Here is a 17,484-nt window from a genome sequence, read left to right on the forward strand (position 1 = left end):
TGCGGCGTGTTTCTTAGACGGGTGAGCGGTGTTGACGCTCTTATTTAGCGGAGCTTCGTGCTTTTTGACATGAGGAGGGATTTCCCTCAATCAGAGCTCGCTTGACTGCTGAGACGCCCTGCAGCCGACAATACAGACACTATGGCGCATGCACTATTAATTAAAGGGCCAGCTGTGCATACCTCTTTATGTAAGATTGTTAGAACAGAGCTTAGTGTGACCTCATGAGGAAGCCCATGCAAAACGCGCATTGGGGCTACAGGGGTGCCTCCTTGCCAACAGGGAATACTATGGGTGAGTGCTGAGGCATCTATTTGTGCTATATATATTTTTTCTACTACTGAATTGTATGTGACATTTAAGGTGAAGCACTGAGTGTGTGCACACCCTACAGGAGGTGTATTCCTTCCCCTTAGGATTTTGCCTTGTGGCACCCTAGCTAGTTCATAGTCTGCACCAGGCACTTTTTTCTTATATGTCTTGTATGTCTTTTTGCATATATGTTCAATAAAATATACATGTTTTATCTTATGTTTTTTTGAATCTATGGCTCCATATTCTTATAGTTTAAGTGATTTCATGGCAGCTTTTCACAGCTTAGCAAATTGTAGTAATAATCCCAGTCCCTGGCCTACACTGTTTGTTGCTGGGATAATTCATGCAGGTTTTCAGATGTGTTTCCTTTTCATCATACAGCTGACAAAAAAGTGGAATAAAATGCAATCAAAAAGTCATACAGTCAGGGCCAGAAATATTTGGACAGTGACACAAGTTTTGTTATTTTAGCTGTTTACAAAAAAATGTTCAGAAATACAATTATATATATAATATGGGCTGAAAGTGCACACTCCCAGCTGCAATATGAGAGTTTTCACATCCAAATCGGAGAAAGGGTTTAGGAATCATAGCTCTGTAATGCATAGCCTCCTCTTTTTCAAGGGACCAAAAGTAATTGGACAAGGGACTCTAAGGGCTGCAATTAACTCTGAAGGCGTCTCCTTCGTTAACCTATAATCAATGAAGTAGTTAAAAGGTCTGGGGTTGATTACAGGTGTGTGGTTTTGCATTTGGAAGCTGTTGCTGTGAGCAGACAACATGCGGTCTAAGGAACTCTCAATTGAGGTGAAGCAGAACATCCTGAGGCTGAAAAAAAAAGAAAAAATCCATCAGAGAGATAGCAGACATGCTTGGAGTAGCAAAATCAACAGTCGGGTACATTCTGAGAAAAAAGGAATTGACTGGTGAGCTTGGGAACTCAAAAAGGCCTGGGCGTCCACGGATGACAACAGTGGTGGATGATCGCCGCATACTTTCTTTGGTGAAGAAGAACCCGTTCACAACATCAACTGAAGTCCAGAACACTCTCAGTGAAGTAGGTGTATCTGTCTCTAAGTCAACAGTAAAGAGAAGACTCCATGAAAGTAAATACAAAGGGTTCACATCTAGATGCAAACCATTCATCAATTCCAAAAATAGACAGGCCAGAGTTAAATTTGCTGAAAAACACCTCATGAAGCCAGCTCAGTTCTGGAAAAGTATTCTATGGACAGATGAGACAAAGATCAACCTGTACCAGAATGATGGGAAGAAAAAAGTTTGGAGAAGAAAGAGAACGGCACATGATCCAAGGCACACCACATCCTCTGTAAAACATGGTGGAGGCAACGTGATGGCATGGGCATGCATGGCTTTCAATGGCACTGGGTCACTTGTGTTTATTGATGACATAACAGCAGACAAGAGTAGCCGGATGAATTCTGAAGTGTACCAGGATATACTTTCAGCCCAGATTCAGCCAAATGCCGCAAAGTTGATCGGACGGCGCTTCATAGTACAGATGGACAATGACCCCAAGCATACAGCCAAACTACCCAGGAGTTCATGAGTGCAAAAAAGTGGAACATTCTGCAATGGCCAAGTCAATCACCAGATCTTAACCCAATTGAGCATGCATTTCACTTGCTCAAATCCAGACTTAAGACCCACAAACAAGCAAGACCTGAAGGCTGCGGCTGTAAAGGCCTGGCAAAGCATTAAGAAGGAGGAAACCCAGCGTTTGGTGATGTCCATGGGTTCCAGACTTAAGGCAGTGATTGCCTCCAAAGGATTCGCAACAAAATATTGAAAATAAAAATATTTTGTTTGGGTTTGGTTTATTTGTCCAATTACTTTTGACCTCCTAAAATGTGGTGTGTTTGTAAAGAAATGTGTCCAATTCCTACAATTTCTATCAAATATGTTTGTTCAAACCTTCAAATTAAACGTTACAATCTGCACTTGAATTCTGTTGTAGAGGTTTCATTTCAAATCCAATGTGGTGGCATGCAGAGCCCAACTCGCGAAAATTGTGTCACTGTCCAAATATTTCTGGACTTAACTGTATGTAAATAAAAAGTATCTCTGAAAACATCTTGTCCTGCAAAAAACAAGCCACCATTCAGCTGTCAGCAGAAAAATAAAGCTATAGCTCTCAGAATACAGCAATGCAAACACTTTTTTCTATAAAATTGTTATTGTATAAAAGCAGCAAAACATAAAAAAAACCTAAATAAATGTGTCACAGTTGTATTCGTACTGACTCAAAGAATAAAGCTGTCTTAAAACAATTCCTGAATTGCTTTCTTCTTGATTCTGCCATACAAAAAGCAGAATAGAAAGCAAACAAAAATATTGTGTCCCAAAATGCTACCAATGAATATTCCAACTCATCCCACAAGAAACAAGTCCTCATGACCTTGTCTGCAAAAAAACCCCAAAACTGTCCTTCAAAATTCAGTGATGCAAAATATCTTTATTTTGTAAAAAAGCATTTTCTAGTGTGATAGTAGCCAAACCGAAAAGAAAAAGTATAGAAATCTCGTATCGCTATAATCTTACTGACCTGAGGAATAAAGCCACCTAATCACTTATGCTGCATGTCAATGGTATAAAAATAAAAAAAATAAATCCAATTGTTCAATTGCTGTTTATTTGTTCATTTTGCATCCCAAATATCGCAGAAAAGCTCAGTTCACAATTATCCTGCACAAAGGTAAATTCACTATATTGAGGCAAAGGGAGATACTTTGAACTCCTGTCCATTGATGCCCATCTTTTTGCAAGTCTTTTTAGACTTGCACAAAAGTGCCGTCACCAACAGTTTTGTGACCACGCCTTTGTGCAAGCTCGGCTGACATTTATCCTGCACTCTTTGCTGAGTGCTTATGTCTAAGTTTCCTTGTAAATCCCCACAAACAGTAATTCATACAAAACCCCCGTCAAAAGCCCTCACTCTAATAGAGACACTTTGGACTAAGTCTGATTTCTGTTCTGGCCCGGCAATGTCACATCATTTTAGACGTTTTTTTAGCACACAAATGTGGACAACTACAATTCTGTGCACACCTAAAAAGATGGACACCAGTGTAACAGCTGCCAAATGGAATCCAAAGTGTCTCCATCTTCCCCATTACATTGAGTGGTTCCACTGGGGGTTTTGTTTGTATCACATTTTTGAGGTATTTATGTAGAAACCCTAATGTAAGTGCTCAGTGGAGAACACAAGAATGTGATCACAGCCTTATACTGAAAGTGATCAAAAAATGTTCTGTACCCCAAAATGTTACCAATAAAACCCCTAATTTATCTCTCACAAAACCCGCCCCCACTCAGGTCCGTCATCGGTCACTGGAAATATCTGAGGGTCCCACATTACTGGTAGAACAAAGACTCTGGAAAAGCGATATGGCTCCCACACCCCCAAATAAAATCCAGTGACAGCTGCGCTCCTTAATCTAAATGCCCCCTCATTCTGAGCCCCTCTGTGACTAAACTGCAGTAAGTGGCTACATATGTGGCATTATTGTAGTGTTGAGAGCGCACTTAATATTTTACAAGGTGCGTGTCTCCAGAAGCAGAAGCTGGGCACAATGTATGGGGGCGCTATAATATATATCGGTACACAATGTATGGGCACTAAACTGGCATATTTGCAATTCTCCAAGAACTGAGCATGGCTTGGATGCTACAAAATAGTCTCTGCAGTCACAGATAAATAATTTGAGAGGTGCAGTTTCTACAATGGGGTCACTTTGGGGCTTTTCTGATGTTCTGTCTCCTTAGAGGATCTGCAAATGTTGACCGCAAACTATTTTTAGCAAAATATGTGCTCCAAATCCTAATAGCTCTCTTTCGTGCTCAGCTCTGCCGTGTGGCCAAACAGTAGTTTCTGATGATGTATAGGGCATCCCCGCGTTCGGGAAAAATAAATGTGAAATCCATTTTCACCTTTTAACTCTTATGTAACTGGCAAATTTGCAGCTAATAAAAAAAACTACATTTTTAAAGCTAAAATATTAAATTTCCAATGTCCTAATGTAATAAAATTCTGTGAAGCACCAGTGGGTTAAAAATATTCACTACACCTCTAGATAAATTCCTTACATAGTGATGTTTGCAATATGGGGTCAGTTGTGGGGTTTCTGCTCATCTGGCATCTCAGGGGCTCTGCTAATGGAGGCCACAATCTATTCAAACGGAATCTGCATTCTAAATACTTCAATTCAAGTCGTGTTCCTTCCCATCTGATTCCCGCCGTGTACTCAAATAGTGGTGTATAATCACATATAGGGAACTGCCACGTTCAGTAAAAATTGCATAACAAATTGTCCTGTCCATTTCTCCTGTTACTCTTTGTGTGAATTAAAATGTTGAGGCTAAAGTAAAATATTAGCACAAAAAAACCCTATGATTTTTGTTTTCATGGCCCAATCTTATAAAATTCTGTTTCATTTGTGGGTTAACAATACTCACCACACCAAAAGATAAATTAATTATAGGGTTTAGTTGGCCTAATGTAGTCACATGTGGGTGTTTCTACATTTTGGCACCCTTTTTGACCCTGTATGGGGTATCGAGGTGTTTGGGAAAAATTTGCTTAACAAATCATGGGGTCTCTTTTTTCTACTATTATCCTTTGTCAAAATTACAAATTTTGGGCTAAAAACAACAAAAAAAAAAAGTATCCATCATTTTCATATTGACATTTTAAAAAGTTCTGTACAGCACCTCTGGGTTCAAAGTGCTGAACACACCACTACATAAATTCCTTGATGGGCCTAGTTTCCAAAATGGAGTCACTTGTAGAGGTTTCTGATCTTTTGGTATCTCAGGACCTCTGCAAATGTGATGTGGTGCCCGCAATCAATTTTAGCCAAATTTGCATTCCAAAATGTCAAGATTGCTCCTTTCGTTCCGAGCCATCCAATTTGTCCAAACAGAATTTTTGACTACATGTGAAGCATCTCCGTGCTCTTAAAGCGGATAACACACTTTGGGGGTCTACTTTTTGTGCTACCTCTTGCAAAAGTGCAAAATTTGGTGATAAAGCAATAGTTTTGTGAAAAATGAACGTTTTCAATACGACGACCTAATGTTATAAAATTCTGTGAAGTACCTGTGGGTTCAAAATGCTCACTATACCCTTGGATAAAGTCCTCGAGGGGTCTAATTTCCAAAATGCGGTCACTTGTGGGGGGTTAATGCTGTTGTTTAGGTATCTTAGGGGCACTGCAAATGTGACATGGTGCCTGCAATCTATTTTAGCCAGATTTGCTTTCCAAAAGTAAAATATTGCTCCTTCCGTTCTGATCCCTCCCATTTGTCCTAAAAGAACTTTTTGACTACATGTGGGGTATTACTGCACTCATATGAAAGTGGCTTACAAAGTATAGGGTGCACTTTTTGCTGTTACCTTTTGTAAAAGTGTGAAATTTTGTACTAAAGCAACACTTCTGTAAAAAAAACCCCAAAACAACATTTTCAATATGATGACCTAATGTTATCAAATTCTGTGAAGTACCTGTGGCTTCAAAATGTTCACTATACTCCTGGATAAAATCCTTGGTGGATCTAGTTTCCAAAATGGGGTCACTATTGAGGGATTTCTGCTGTTTTTGGTACCTTATGGGCCTTGAAAAATCGACATGGTGCCCAATCTATTTCATCCAAATTTGTGTTCCAAATTTCAAATGTCGCTCCTTCCCTCGCTCCTTCCCTTCCAAGCCCTCCCATTTGTCCAAACAGAAATCTCTGACCACATGTGGGGTATTAGTTCGCTCAGAATAAACCGGGTAACAAATTTTGGGGTCTATTTTGTCATATTATTTCTTTTAAAAAGTGAATAAATTGGGGCTAAAGCGACATTTTTAGAAAAAAATGCACATTTTATTTTTTATTTATTCCAATATGCAATCATTGTTGTGATGCACCTGAAGGGTTAATAAGCTTCTTGGATGTGGTTTTGAGCAGATTGAGGGGTGCAGTTGTTAGAATGATGTCACTTTTGGGTTTTTGTCTCTCACATTAGGTCTCTCCAAGTCACTTCAAATGTGATGTGATCACTAAAAAACGGTTTTGTAAATTTTGTTGGAAAAATTTGAAATTGCTGATGAACTTTTAACCCCTGTAACTTTCTAACAAAAAAAATATTTTAAAAAATAGTGTTGATGTAAAGTAGAAATGGGGGAAATGTTATATAGTAACTATATTTTGTCTGACATAACTCTCTGGTTTAAGGGCATAAAAATTCAAAATGTATAAATTGTGAAATTGTCACCAAATTTTCTGATTTTTTTGTACAAACGCAAAAAATGTTGTCCGAAATTTACCACTATTATGAAGTACTATATGTCACGAAGAAACATTTTCCGAATCACTGGGATATGTTGAAGCGTTGCAGAGTTATTACATCATAGTGACACTCATCATCAGGACAAATTTTTGACCAAAGTTAAAATTTGCTCCTTCGTTAAGGGGTTAAACCATTGTTAGATAACAATTAGAAAATAATCAGTTGAATTATGCATTTTATTATTATGAAGAGACATACCAAACTTCTTATTTCTGAATAAATGTCCCATAGACTTTTGACTATGACACAATATATGATGTAAGATATACTGACCAAGAAATCTAGATATAATTTGATTGTTTGGTCATCAAGATTGACAAAATAACCTCGATATCTGACTGTGATTTTTATTAATTATGATATTTTCAATCATTGTTTATTGTCCGGTGTTTATTCTTATATGATGGTAAGGTATACGTTCATATGATTAAATAAATATGATACAATATTAAATTACCTGCAGAAAATGGTAAGAATGCTGTATTGGCCTGAAAATGTTCATTGTTGTCCAAAAAGTTTGAAGGATTGAATGTATCTGGGAATTTCCACTGCTTGGAGTCCATGTTTACAGAAGCCAAATTAGCTATAATTGTAGTACCCTAAAAGAGTGCACATGTTAAAGATGTAAATACATATTGTAAAACATGTACCTAACAATCACTCAATTATCAGTTTCCTCTTCTGTAGGTTGCTAAAAACTTTACTCAGGTACTTCTGTCTACATTTTTTTCCCTTATTTTTTGATTTTGATAGAGTTTAGAGCCAAATATTTCTCATATACAGTGGCATGTAAAAGTTTGGGCACCCTTTGTCAAAATTACTGTTTTATAAACAGTTAAGCAAAATGAAAATGAAATAATTTCTAAAAGGCATAATATTAAAGATGACATTTGTATTTTAGGCAAATGTAATATCTTGTATATGTAATCTTTTATATTTTAACAATTCAAATAAAAAAAAAAGAAGGAAAATGGGCCAATGCAAAAGTTTGGGCACCCTTGCAGATATGTGTGCACAGATATCTTTGACCAAGGTTTTAGACCTTAATTAGCCTGTTACGGTTATGGCTTGTTCACCGTCATCGCTAGGAAAGGCCAGGTGATGCAAATTTCACAGCATTATAAAAACCCAGCCTCTTCCAACCCTGTGTCAAAAACGTAGCCATGGGTTCTTCTAAGTAGCTGCCTAGCACTCTGAAAATAAAAATGGTGGAAGCCCACAAAGCAGGAGACAGCTATAAGAAGATAAAGTTGTCAAGTTGCCTTTTCCTCAGTTCAAAATGTAATTAAGAAATGGCAGTTAATAGAAACAGTAGAGATCAAGATAAGGTCTGGAAGACCAAGCAAGGATTGCTATAGAGGCAATTCAGAACCACCGCCTGACTGCGAAAGACCTTCACGAAGATTTGGCAGATTCTGGCATTGTGATACACTGTTCTACTGTTCAGAGACACCAACATGCAGTTCAGATAAAGAACATGACACTATTAAACTGAAATCAAATACAGAAAGCTTTAAAAAGGGGTTTTCTGCTTTTGGAAACCCCTCTCCTCCAGCGCAGTTTATTTTTTTGTGCAATATGGGCAGCACGGTGGCTCAGTGTTTAGTTCTGCACATTTGCAGAGCTGGGGTCTTGGATTCAAGTTCTACCAAGGACAACATCTGTAAGGAGTTTGTTGTATATTCTCCCAGTGTTTTTGTGGGTTTCCTTTCACACTTATAAAAAATACCAATATGGAACTTACAGTACAGACCAAAAGTTTGGACACATCTTCTCATTCAAAGAATTTTCTTTATTTTCAGGACTCTGAAAATTGTAGATTCACATTGAAGGCATCAAAACTATGAATTAAAACATGTGGAATGAAATACTTAAAAAAGTGTGGAAAGAACTGAAAATATGTCTTATATTCTAGGTTCTTCAAAGTAGCCACCTTTTGCGTTCATTACTACTTTGCACACTCTTGGCATTCTCTTGATGAGCTTCAAGAGGTAGTCACCGGAAATGGTTTTCCAACAGTCTTGAAGGAGTTCCCAGAGATGCTTAGCACTTGTTGGCCCTTTTGCCTTCACTCTGCGGTCCAGCTCACCCCAAACCATCTCGATTGGGTTCAGGTCTGGTGACTGTGGAGACCAGGTCATCTGGCGTATCACCCCATCACTCTCCTTCTTAGTCAAATAGCCCTTACACAACCTGGAGGTGTGTTTGGGGTCATTGTCCTGTTGAAAAATAAATGATAGTCCAACTAAACGCAAACCGGATGGAATAGCACGCCGCTGCAAGATGCTGTGGTAGCCATGCTGGTTCAGTATGCCTTCAATTTTGAATAAATCCCCAACAGTGTCAGCAGCAAAGCACCCCCACACCATCACACCTCCTGCTCCTTGCTTCACGTTGGGAACAAGCCATGTAGAGTCCATCCGTTCACCTTTTCTACAAAGACATGGTGGTTGGATCCAAAGATCTTAAATTTGGACTCAGACCAAAGCACAGATTTCCACTGGTCTAATGTCCATTCCTTGTGTTCTTTAGCCCAAACAAGTCTCTTCTGCTTGTTGCCTGTCCTTAGCAGTGGTTTCCTAGCAGTTATTTTACCATGAAGGCCTGCTGCATAAAGTCTCCTCTTAACAGTTCTAGAGATGATAAGGTGTATCCAAACTTTTGGTCTGTACTGTAGATTGTAAACCCCAGTTAGGACAGGGATGATCACATCTGTAAAGCGCTGTGGAATTAATAGCACTAAGTGAGAAAAATAAATAAATAAAATTTGTTCCCTGAGTCCATCATTGAATCTTTGCTGATGTCATTGATTAGCTGCAACTTATAACAAACACTGGAAGCAGTGGAAGAGACTCATATTTCAACCCAGGGAAAGGGAGTAATGCACAGTTTGTTGTGAAAAAAATTAAAAAAATTGTGCATTACTCCCCCTCCTCTTATACAGACCTCACCCTCTCCACGCACATCTGCCACTGCTCCTTAGGCTGCAGCCAATCAGAGACCTCAGCACTGCAGACAACAACATACATCTGGATCAGCTGCAAAGACTCAATGCTGGACCCAGGGACGGTGAGTAAAACAGAGGTGTTCTTAATCAAACTGTGCTGGGGGGAAAAAAAAAAAAAAAGAGAGTTTCCAAAAATGGAAAACCCCTTTAAAAGCTTCATGTACTCAATTTGATTTATGTAATGTCATGTTCTTTATGTGAACTATTTATTTTGCTTAAATAATTTTCCATTTGCATACAGACTAAAGGGGGCTTTACACGCTGCGACATTGCTAGCGATGTTGCGAGCGATAGCACCCGCCCCCCGTCGTTCGTGCGACATGTGGTGATCGCAGCCGTAGTGAACAATATCGCTACGGCAGCGTCACACGCACACATACCTATGCAGTGACGTCGCTGTTGCTGCCAAACAATCCCTCCATCAAGGGGGAGCTGCATTCAGCGTCACAGCGACGTCACAAAAACGGCCGCCCAATAAAAGAGGAGGGGAAGAGATTAGCGGCCGGAACATGCCGCCCACCTCCTTCCTACCTTCTTTTCCAGTGGACGCAGGTAGGATGATGTTCATCGTTCCTGCAGTGTTGCACACAGAAATGTGTGGTGCCGCAGGAACGACGAACAACCAGCGGCATGCAACACCAATGATATTATGAAAAGGAGCGACGTGTCAACGATCAACGATTTTTGCCATTTTTGCGATCGTTGACTGTCACACGCGATGTCGCTAACGACGCCTGATGTGCGTCACAAACACCGTGACCCCGACGATATATTGTTAGCGATGTCGCAGAGTGTAAAGCCCCCTTCAGAAATTACGTCTATTACAATCAGATCTCCAGATCCAGAAATACGTTTACATGAACATATTTCCAGTCAGAAAGCTGCCTGTGTAAAAAAACTGACCTGTCAGTACACCGACCAGTGTACTAATTGTGCACTAATTGTGCTAATGCACAAAGCTTCTTTTTTCCATTATCGCAGATGAAAAGGGCCAACACAAGTCTATGGGTCCGTGAACAACCCATACAGCACAAGGGTGGCAGATGTGTGCCATCAGTATTTCACATTACAAAGGATAGAAGAAGCATTGTAATTCATTTATTTATCCATCTGTGAAAACCTCTGATGACATACTGATGGTAAAAATGGACCAACAGATCCAAAACACTGATGACACGCGTACCGTTTTTCTTGTTTAAACAGATGTGAATGAGGCTTAAAGCAGTGCATTGCAATGCACAACAAATCACCTTCTGCAGCCTCCCGTTTATGCTTCCCCGGCTCTGCTCCTCATTATTGCAGCATTGTGAGTGTTTAATTAACATAAACATATAGATAGGGGTGGGATTCAGCCAGTGTACTCCAGTTTGGGGAAACTAGTGGTTAGAATTGCCGCCAGTTCCCTGAACCAGCAAGAAGCAAAGCCCTGAAGCAGTGTGTCTTCAGATGCACATTCAGTTGTAATGGACTGTAGTTCAGAAAGCCACCAGCTTCCTGCACCGCAATAGTTAGAATAGTGGCTGGCCTAACAGAGGCTGTCAGCTGATGTCTGTGTGCACATCGCCTATAATGCAGGAGTGATGTTATACGGCAATGTGTACACCGATATTAGCTGCCCAGCTGCTGGCCTCTTCCACACCCCATATGGACAAAGAAGATATCATGTGAGCGTAGAATCTTTTGTGTGTGTGTGTGTGTGTGTGTGTGTGTGTGTGTGTGTGTGTGTCTGTGTGTATTACAGAGGGAACCAGGATGGGAACATAAGGGCCCAGGATGGAGGACATTAAATAAAGGCGCAAGGATGGGGCACATTAAATAAAAGGGGCCAGGATAGAACAGTATTACAGGAAAATGCACAAAATTGAGGACATTATTTCAGGAAGGGCCCAGGATTGCAAACATTATTACAGAAAGGGGCCCAGGATGAAGGACATTATTACAGGAAGGAGCCAAAAATGGAGACATTAAATAAAGGGCTCAGGATGACAAACATTATAGAAAGGGGCCATGATGGCAACATAATTATCATATGGGGGCCAGAATATGAAACATGATTATTGTTTTTTGGTAAGTCGGGACATAATTACTGTAGGGGCCAATTAAGGGACATTATTACTGATGTAAAATATTTTATATTAATGATATGGTTTTCCATGAGGGGAACAAAATGGAGGTCTTGTGCAGGATGTTGCTTTTTTTCTTCATCTGGAGCAGTTTAAAAGTCGGGGAAAAAAGTGGGGAATGTGCTCTAGAATTGATCAGTTATAGATGATTCTGTGTTATTTTTTGCAGAGTTGAGTCCTGGCTGGAAGAAGTGATAGCGGTCTGCTACAGATGAAGAAGAATAGCAAAGATGAATGCCTTCAACTACTGAGGTCACTACTAAGTCACTGTATTACATGTACACTATATATTATATACAGAGCTCCTGTGTATAATGTCACCAGTGATCACTGTATTACCTATACATTTATATTACACACTATACTGTATACAGAGCTCCAGTGTATATTGTCACTGGTGATCACCGTACAATTACACTATAAGGCCCCCTTCACGCGTCCGTGAAAAAATGCACGTATGTTACGTCAGTTTTTCGGGTCCGTTTTCCGTTTTTGTGTCCGTTTTTATGGTCCGTGTGGCATCTGTGTGAACTGCGTATGCTAGCCGTGTGTGCTTGTGGAATGGCCGTGTGTGCACGTGAAACTTAACTGACGTGTGTGTGTGTGTTGTCCGTGTGAAATGTCCGTGTGTGATGTTAAATGTCGTTGGTACATGCCGGCTGACAGCAGACAGAGTCGCGCGCTGAGAATGAACTCGGGTGAACTTCACCCGACTTCATCCTCATACTGCGGCTCTGTCTGTGCCGCGTCCTGATTAGTGGTCACCCGTGACGGACTCACCGGTGACCGCTAATCCCCTGAGTGACTGAATGGAGTACCCCTCTCTCATATTCACCGTTCCCCGATCCCCGGCGCGGCGCTGCACGGCTGTTCTCTAAACTCCGGCGGCTTTTCCTCTTTTGAAAAAGCCGGCCGCTCATTAAACAATCTCGTATTCCCTGCTTTCCCCGCCCACCGGCAAATATGATTGGTTACAGTGAGACACGCCCACACGCTGAGTGACAGCTGTCTAACTGCAACCAATCACAGCCGCCGGTGGGCGTGTCACTATGGAGCAGAGAAATAAATAAATAAATAATTAAAAAAAACGGTGTGCGGCCCCCCCCAATTTTAATACCAGCCAGATAAAGCCATACGGCTGCAGGCTGGTATTCTCAGGATGGGGAGCCCCACGTTATGGGGAGCCCCCCAGCCTAACAATATCAGTCAGCAGCCGCCCAGAATTGCCGCATACATTAGATGCGACAGTTCTGGAACTGTACCCGGCTCTTCCTGATTTGCCCTGGTGCGTTGGCAAATCGGGCTAATAAGGAGTTATTGGCAGCCCATAGCTGCCAATAAGTCCTAGATTAATCATGTCAGGCGTCTCCCCGAGATACCTTCCATGATTAATCTGTAAATTACAGTAAATAAACCCACACACACCTGAAAAAAATCATTTATTAGAAATAAAAAACACTAACAAATTCCCTGGTTCAACAATTTAATAAGCCCCAAAAAGCCCCCATGTCCGGCGTAATCCAGGATGGTCCAGCGTCGCTTCCAGCTCTGCTGCATGGAGGTGACCGGAGCTGCAGAATACACCGCCGCTCCTGTCACCTCCGCGCAGCAAATGAGGTGAGCAGTGCGATCAGCTGAGCTGTCATTGAGGTTACCCGCGGCCACTGCTGCATCCACCGCTGGATCCAGGTAACCTCAGTGACAGCTCAGCTGATCGTGCAGCTGTCTTCATTTGCTGCGTGGAGGTGACAGGAGCGGCGGTGTCTGCTGCAGCTCCGGTCACCTCCATGCAGCAGAGCTGGAAGCGACGCTGCAGCATCCTGGAGTACGCCGGACATGGAGGGCTTTTTGGGGCTTATTAAATTGTTGAACCAGGGAATTTGTTAGTGTTTTTTATTTCTAATAAATGATTTTTTCAGATGTGTGTGTGTTTATTTACTGTAACTTACAGATTAATCATGGAAGGTATCTCGGGGAGACGCCTGACATGATTAGTCTAGGACTTATTGGCAGCTATGGGCTGCCAATAACTCCTTATTACCCCGATTTGCCAACGCACCAGGGCAAATCGGGAAGAGCCGGGTACAGTTCCAGAACTGCCGCATCTATTGTATGCGGCAATTCTGGGCGGCTGCTGACTGATATTGTTAGGCTGGGGGGCTCCCCATAACGTGGGGCTCCCCATCCTGAGAATACCAGCCTGCAGCCGTATGGCTTTATCTGGCTGGTATTAAAATTGGGGGGGACCGCACGCCGTTTTTTTAAATTATTTATTTATTTCTCTGCTCCATAGTGACATGCCCACCGGCGGCTGTGATTGGTTGCAGTTAGACAGCTGTCACTCAGCGTGTGGGCGTGTCTCACTGCAACCAATCATATTTGCCGGTGGGCGGGGAAAGCAGGGAATACGAGATTGTTTAATGAGCGGCTGGCTTTTTCAAAAGAGGAAAAGCCGCCAGAGTTTAGAGAACAGCAGTGCAGCGCCGTGCCGGAGATCGGGGAACGGTGAGTATGAGAGAGGGGGGGAACTGACCGACAGACAGCGAGAGGGACAGATAAGACAGAGAGACCGACCGACAGACATAGAGAGAGACCGACCGACCGACCAACGGACTGAGGGAGAGAACGAAACAGAAAAAGAAAAAAGACCGACATCACATGAAAAAAGCAAAAAACGTACAGGGAGCAAACAGAGATGCGTACGTGTCACTCGGACGTACGCACAGACCCATTGACTTTCATCGGGTCCGTGCTGCGTGTTGCGTGCTGAAAACGGACATGCACCCGTGCAAAACGGAGACACAAACGTAGCACGCACACGGACCCACGGACCTTAATGAAAAACGCACATGTGTCCTCAAACATTAAATAACATTGGTGCACGTTTGGCCGTGTCTCCGGTATATACGGAAACGGACCAAACACGCACTTGTATCACGGACGTGTGAAGGGGGCCTAAATTATATACAAAGCTAATGTGTATAAAGTCACCTATGCTCACTGTATTACCTGTACACTAAACAATTTATACAGTGCTTCTATGTATAATGTCACAGCTGGTAATGTTAATTTTATTACTAATGGGGTTTTTATTAATGATCAGTATTTTAATATTCGGCCACTATTTATTGGTAATATATGGTCCAGTCATGGTGTGGTGGTGATCACTGTATTACCTGTACAATATATACAGTGCTACTGTGTATAATGTCATGAGTGGTAATGTTAATTTGATTACTAATCTGGTGTTTATTAATGATCAGTATTTTAATATTCGGCCACTATTTATTGGTACTATGTGGTATTTCTCCCTTGTATGTGTTAATAGTCAGTTACTATGTGGTGGTAATATGTGGTCTGGTCATGGTGTGGTGGCATTTGTACCTTATATGTGGTATTATTAAGTTACTACATGGTCTAGGCACAATGTGGCAGTATTTGTCCCAAGAATGTAGTTTTCATTCACGATTCGGTGGTAATTTGTGGTGTGGTCATGGTGTTCTCATTTGTATGTGGTAGTATTTGGTCACGGTGGGGGGGTCACTATGGTCATGATGTGGTGGTATTTGTACCTTGTATATTGAAGTATTTGGTTGCTACGTGGTCTGAACACAATGTGGTGGTATTTGTCCAGAGTATGTAGTTTTTGGTCACTATATGGTGGTAATATATGATCTGGTCATGGTGTGGTCGTATTTTTCAATTGTATGTGGTAATATTCGGTCACTATGTGGTGGTAAGATGTTGTCTGGTCATGGTGTGGTGTTAGTTCTCCAAAATATGTGGTTGTATTTGATAAATATGTAAGTAGTAATATGTGGTCTGGTAATGGTGTGGTGGTATTTCATGCATATTTGGCTCATGACTGCTGAGGATAGAGATTAGGTGCAGCAGACAGTTGGACAGATGGTCATCCTTTCCAGTTTGAGCAGGGTTCCTTTATTAATAATTTTCAAAACTTGAGACTATACTGTACATGAAGGTATAATTATGGTAAGAAGGGTAAAGCTCTTTTACTTTTATCTGTTACTCGGTGGTTGTGGAAAGTGTGTGAAACTTGGTGTGGCATTAAAATGTGCATGGTTTCCTAACACAAACAGGGAACCTACTAATAAAAATTTGAATCCCACCCCTGCTACAGATCATTTACATATGATCACATATTATTCAGTGTATTCACTTGTAAATTGTTCCTACAGTTGTTTCCCTTCCCCCAGGGCCAATAAAAAACAAACAAACAGATAGTTATTCCGTCAGTCTACAAGGAATAGGAACTCTATCTTCTTGTTATTTAATTTATGATTTTTGGTCCCAGTTGTAACAATTTTCACTTAATTACCTTTCTGATTGAGTAATCATTCAGTTTAAAATCTTGTGTACATTGCCTAGGCAGGCCTAACGGAACCACAGTAGAGACTCTCTGTACTTCGTGAATTACGGCATTGGTGTATGGCATGTTCAGGCGGTCTTCATATTGAAGATTTTCAATGCTTTCTACAAATGCATCAATTTCCTTGTGCACTTTCACTGGAAAGTAAAATAAGAATGTTTAAAAAACTATGCCATTATTTTATGGTCACAATTCTCTAAAGTAATTTTGTTGGGTTTTTTTCTTTTAAAACATCTTTTTTATTTACATTTTTTAAACATAAAGGAAAGCAATAACTTGTTCAAATAAGTAAACAGTGTACATGAGATTGATATGTTCAACCTTCAAGCAGTGTACCTTGCAGATTACTATAATAGGTACAGCCTGTTTAATTCAAGCTATTAAAAAAAAAAAAAGAGAAGCAAAAATAGAAAGAGTAATAACACACAGAAAACAAAAAAAAAAGGGGGGGAAAGAAGACATGTAAACAGACAAACAATGAATGAGAATTTGAACCCTTCCACAATTATGTTCCTGCGATGGTATCAGCCATCGATTCCATATAATGCATACAGTGAAACCTTGGTTTAAGAGTAACTTGGTTTGAGAGTGTTTTGCAAGACAAGCAAAGCTTTTTACTAATTTGTAACTTGATTTAAGAGATTAAATGGCCATAGATACAACAACCGTCATGGTACGATAACTCATAGTCTTTCCAGACATTTTTCATTAGAACACGATAGAGAGAGGGATCATTTTAAAACAGTGTTTATAGAGCAGATTATGACTGATGATTCAGCTAGATACTGGAGGCTGGTGGAACGTGAATAATTTTAGATCTTTAAATTAGCCACCTTGAATCCAGAAGGCCTCAACATCATGACAGAACAGATTAAATAGAGTAGTATGCTCCACCAACATCAACATACATGATGTAGGCAGAATCAGTCTGATCAATATGTAATATATATCTTTATCATTATTATTATTAGAACACATTTATATTTTACTTTTTTACTATATATTACATATTTTATATTGCCTCGTAACGTATTTTTTCCCCTCTTTACATACATTTGGAGTATCTTTTAACAAAATTCCATGGTTCCTTATTTTTGATAGATATCTTTACAAAAAGTTTTTTAGAATAGGTTTTATAGAAAGATTTTAATCCAGCAAACATGAATAATTTTAATAATATTTTTTTATAATCATTATACAGTCCATTTTTTACAAACATTTTTTACAAACATTTTATGAGTAAAAATGTATTTATTATATTTGTGTTACTGTTGGTGCTTTTATCCATATTTTC

The 17,484-nt window shown here is 40.3% G+C and overlaps 1 protein-coding gene across 2 annotated transcripts in view; it reads right to left on the minus strand.

The window, feature by feature from the left end:
- The window catches only part of LOC142296589 (cytochrome P450 2J2-like), a 255,430-nt gene that overhangs the window by 25,205 nt on the left and 212,741 nt on the right, over positions 1 to 17,484 (minus strand). For both annotated transcript variants that reach the window (XM_075340381.1, XM_075340380.1), the window contains exons 8-9: positions 16,140 to 16,327; positions 7,128 to 7,269 (exon numbers count right to left, since the gene is read on the minus strand). In XM_075340381.1, coding sequence (XP_075196496.1) covers positions 7,128 to 7,269; positions 16,140 to 16,327 — 330 coding nt within the window. The remainder of the gene's footprint in view (positions 1 to 7,127; positions 7,270 to 16,139; positions 16,328 to 17,484) is intronic.

Source organism: Anomaloglossus baeobatrachus, chromosome 3 (assembly GCF_048569485.1).
Source record: "Anomaloglossus baeobatrachus isolate aAnoBae1 chromosome 3, aAnoBae1.hap1, whole genome shotgun sequence".
Classification (NCBI taxonomy): Eukaryota; Metazoa; Chordata; class Amphibia; order Anura; family Aromobatidae; genus Anomaloglossus; species Anomaloglossus baeobatrachus.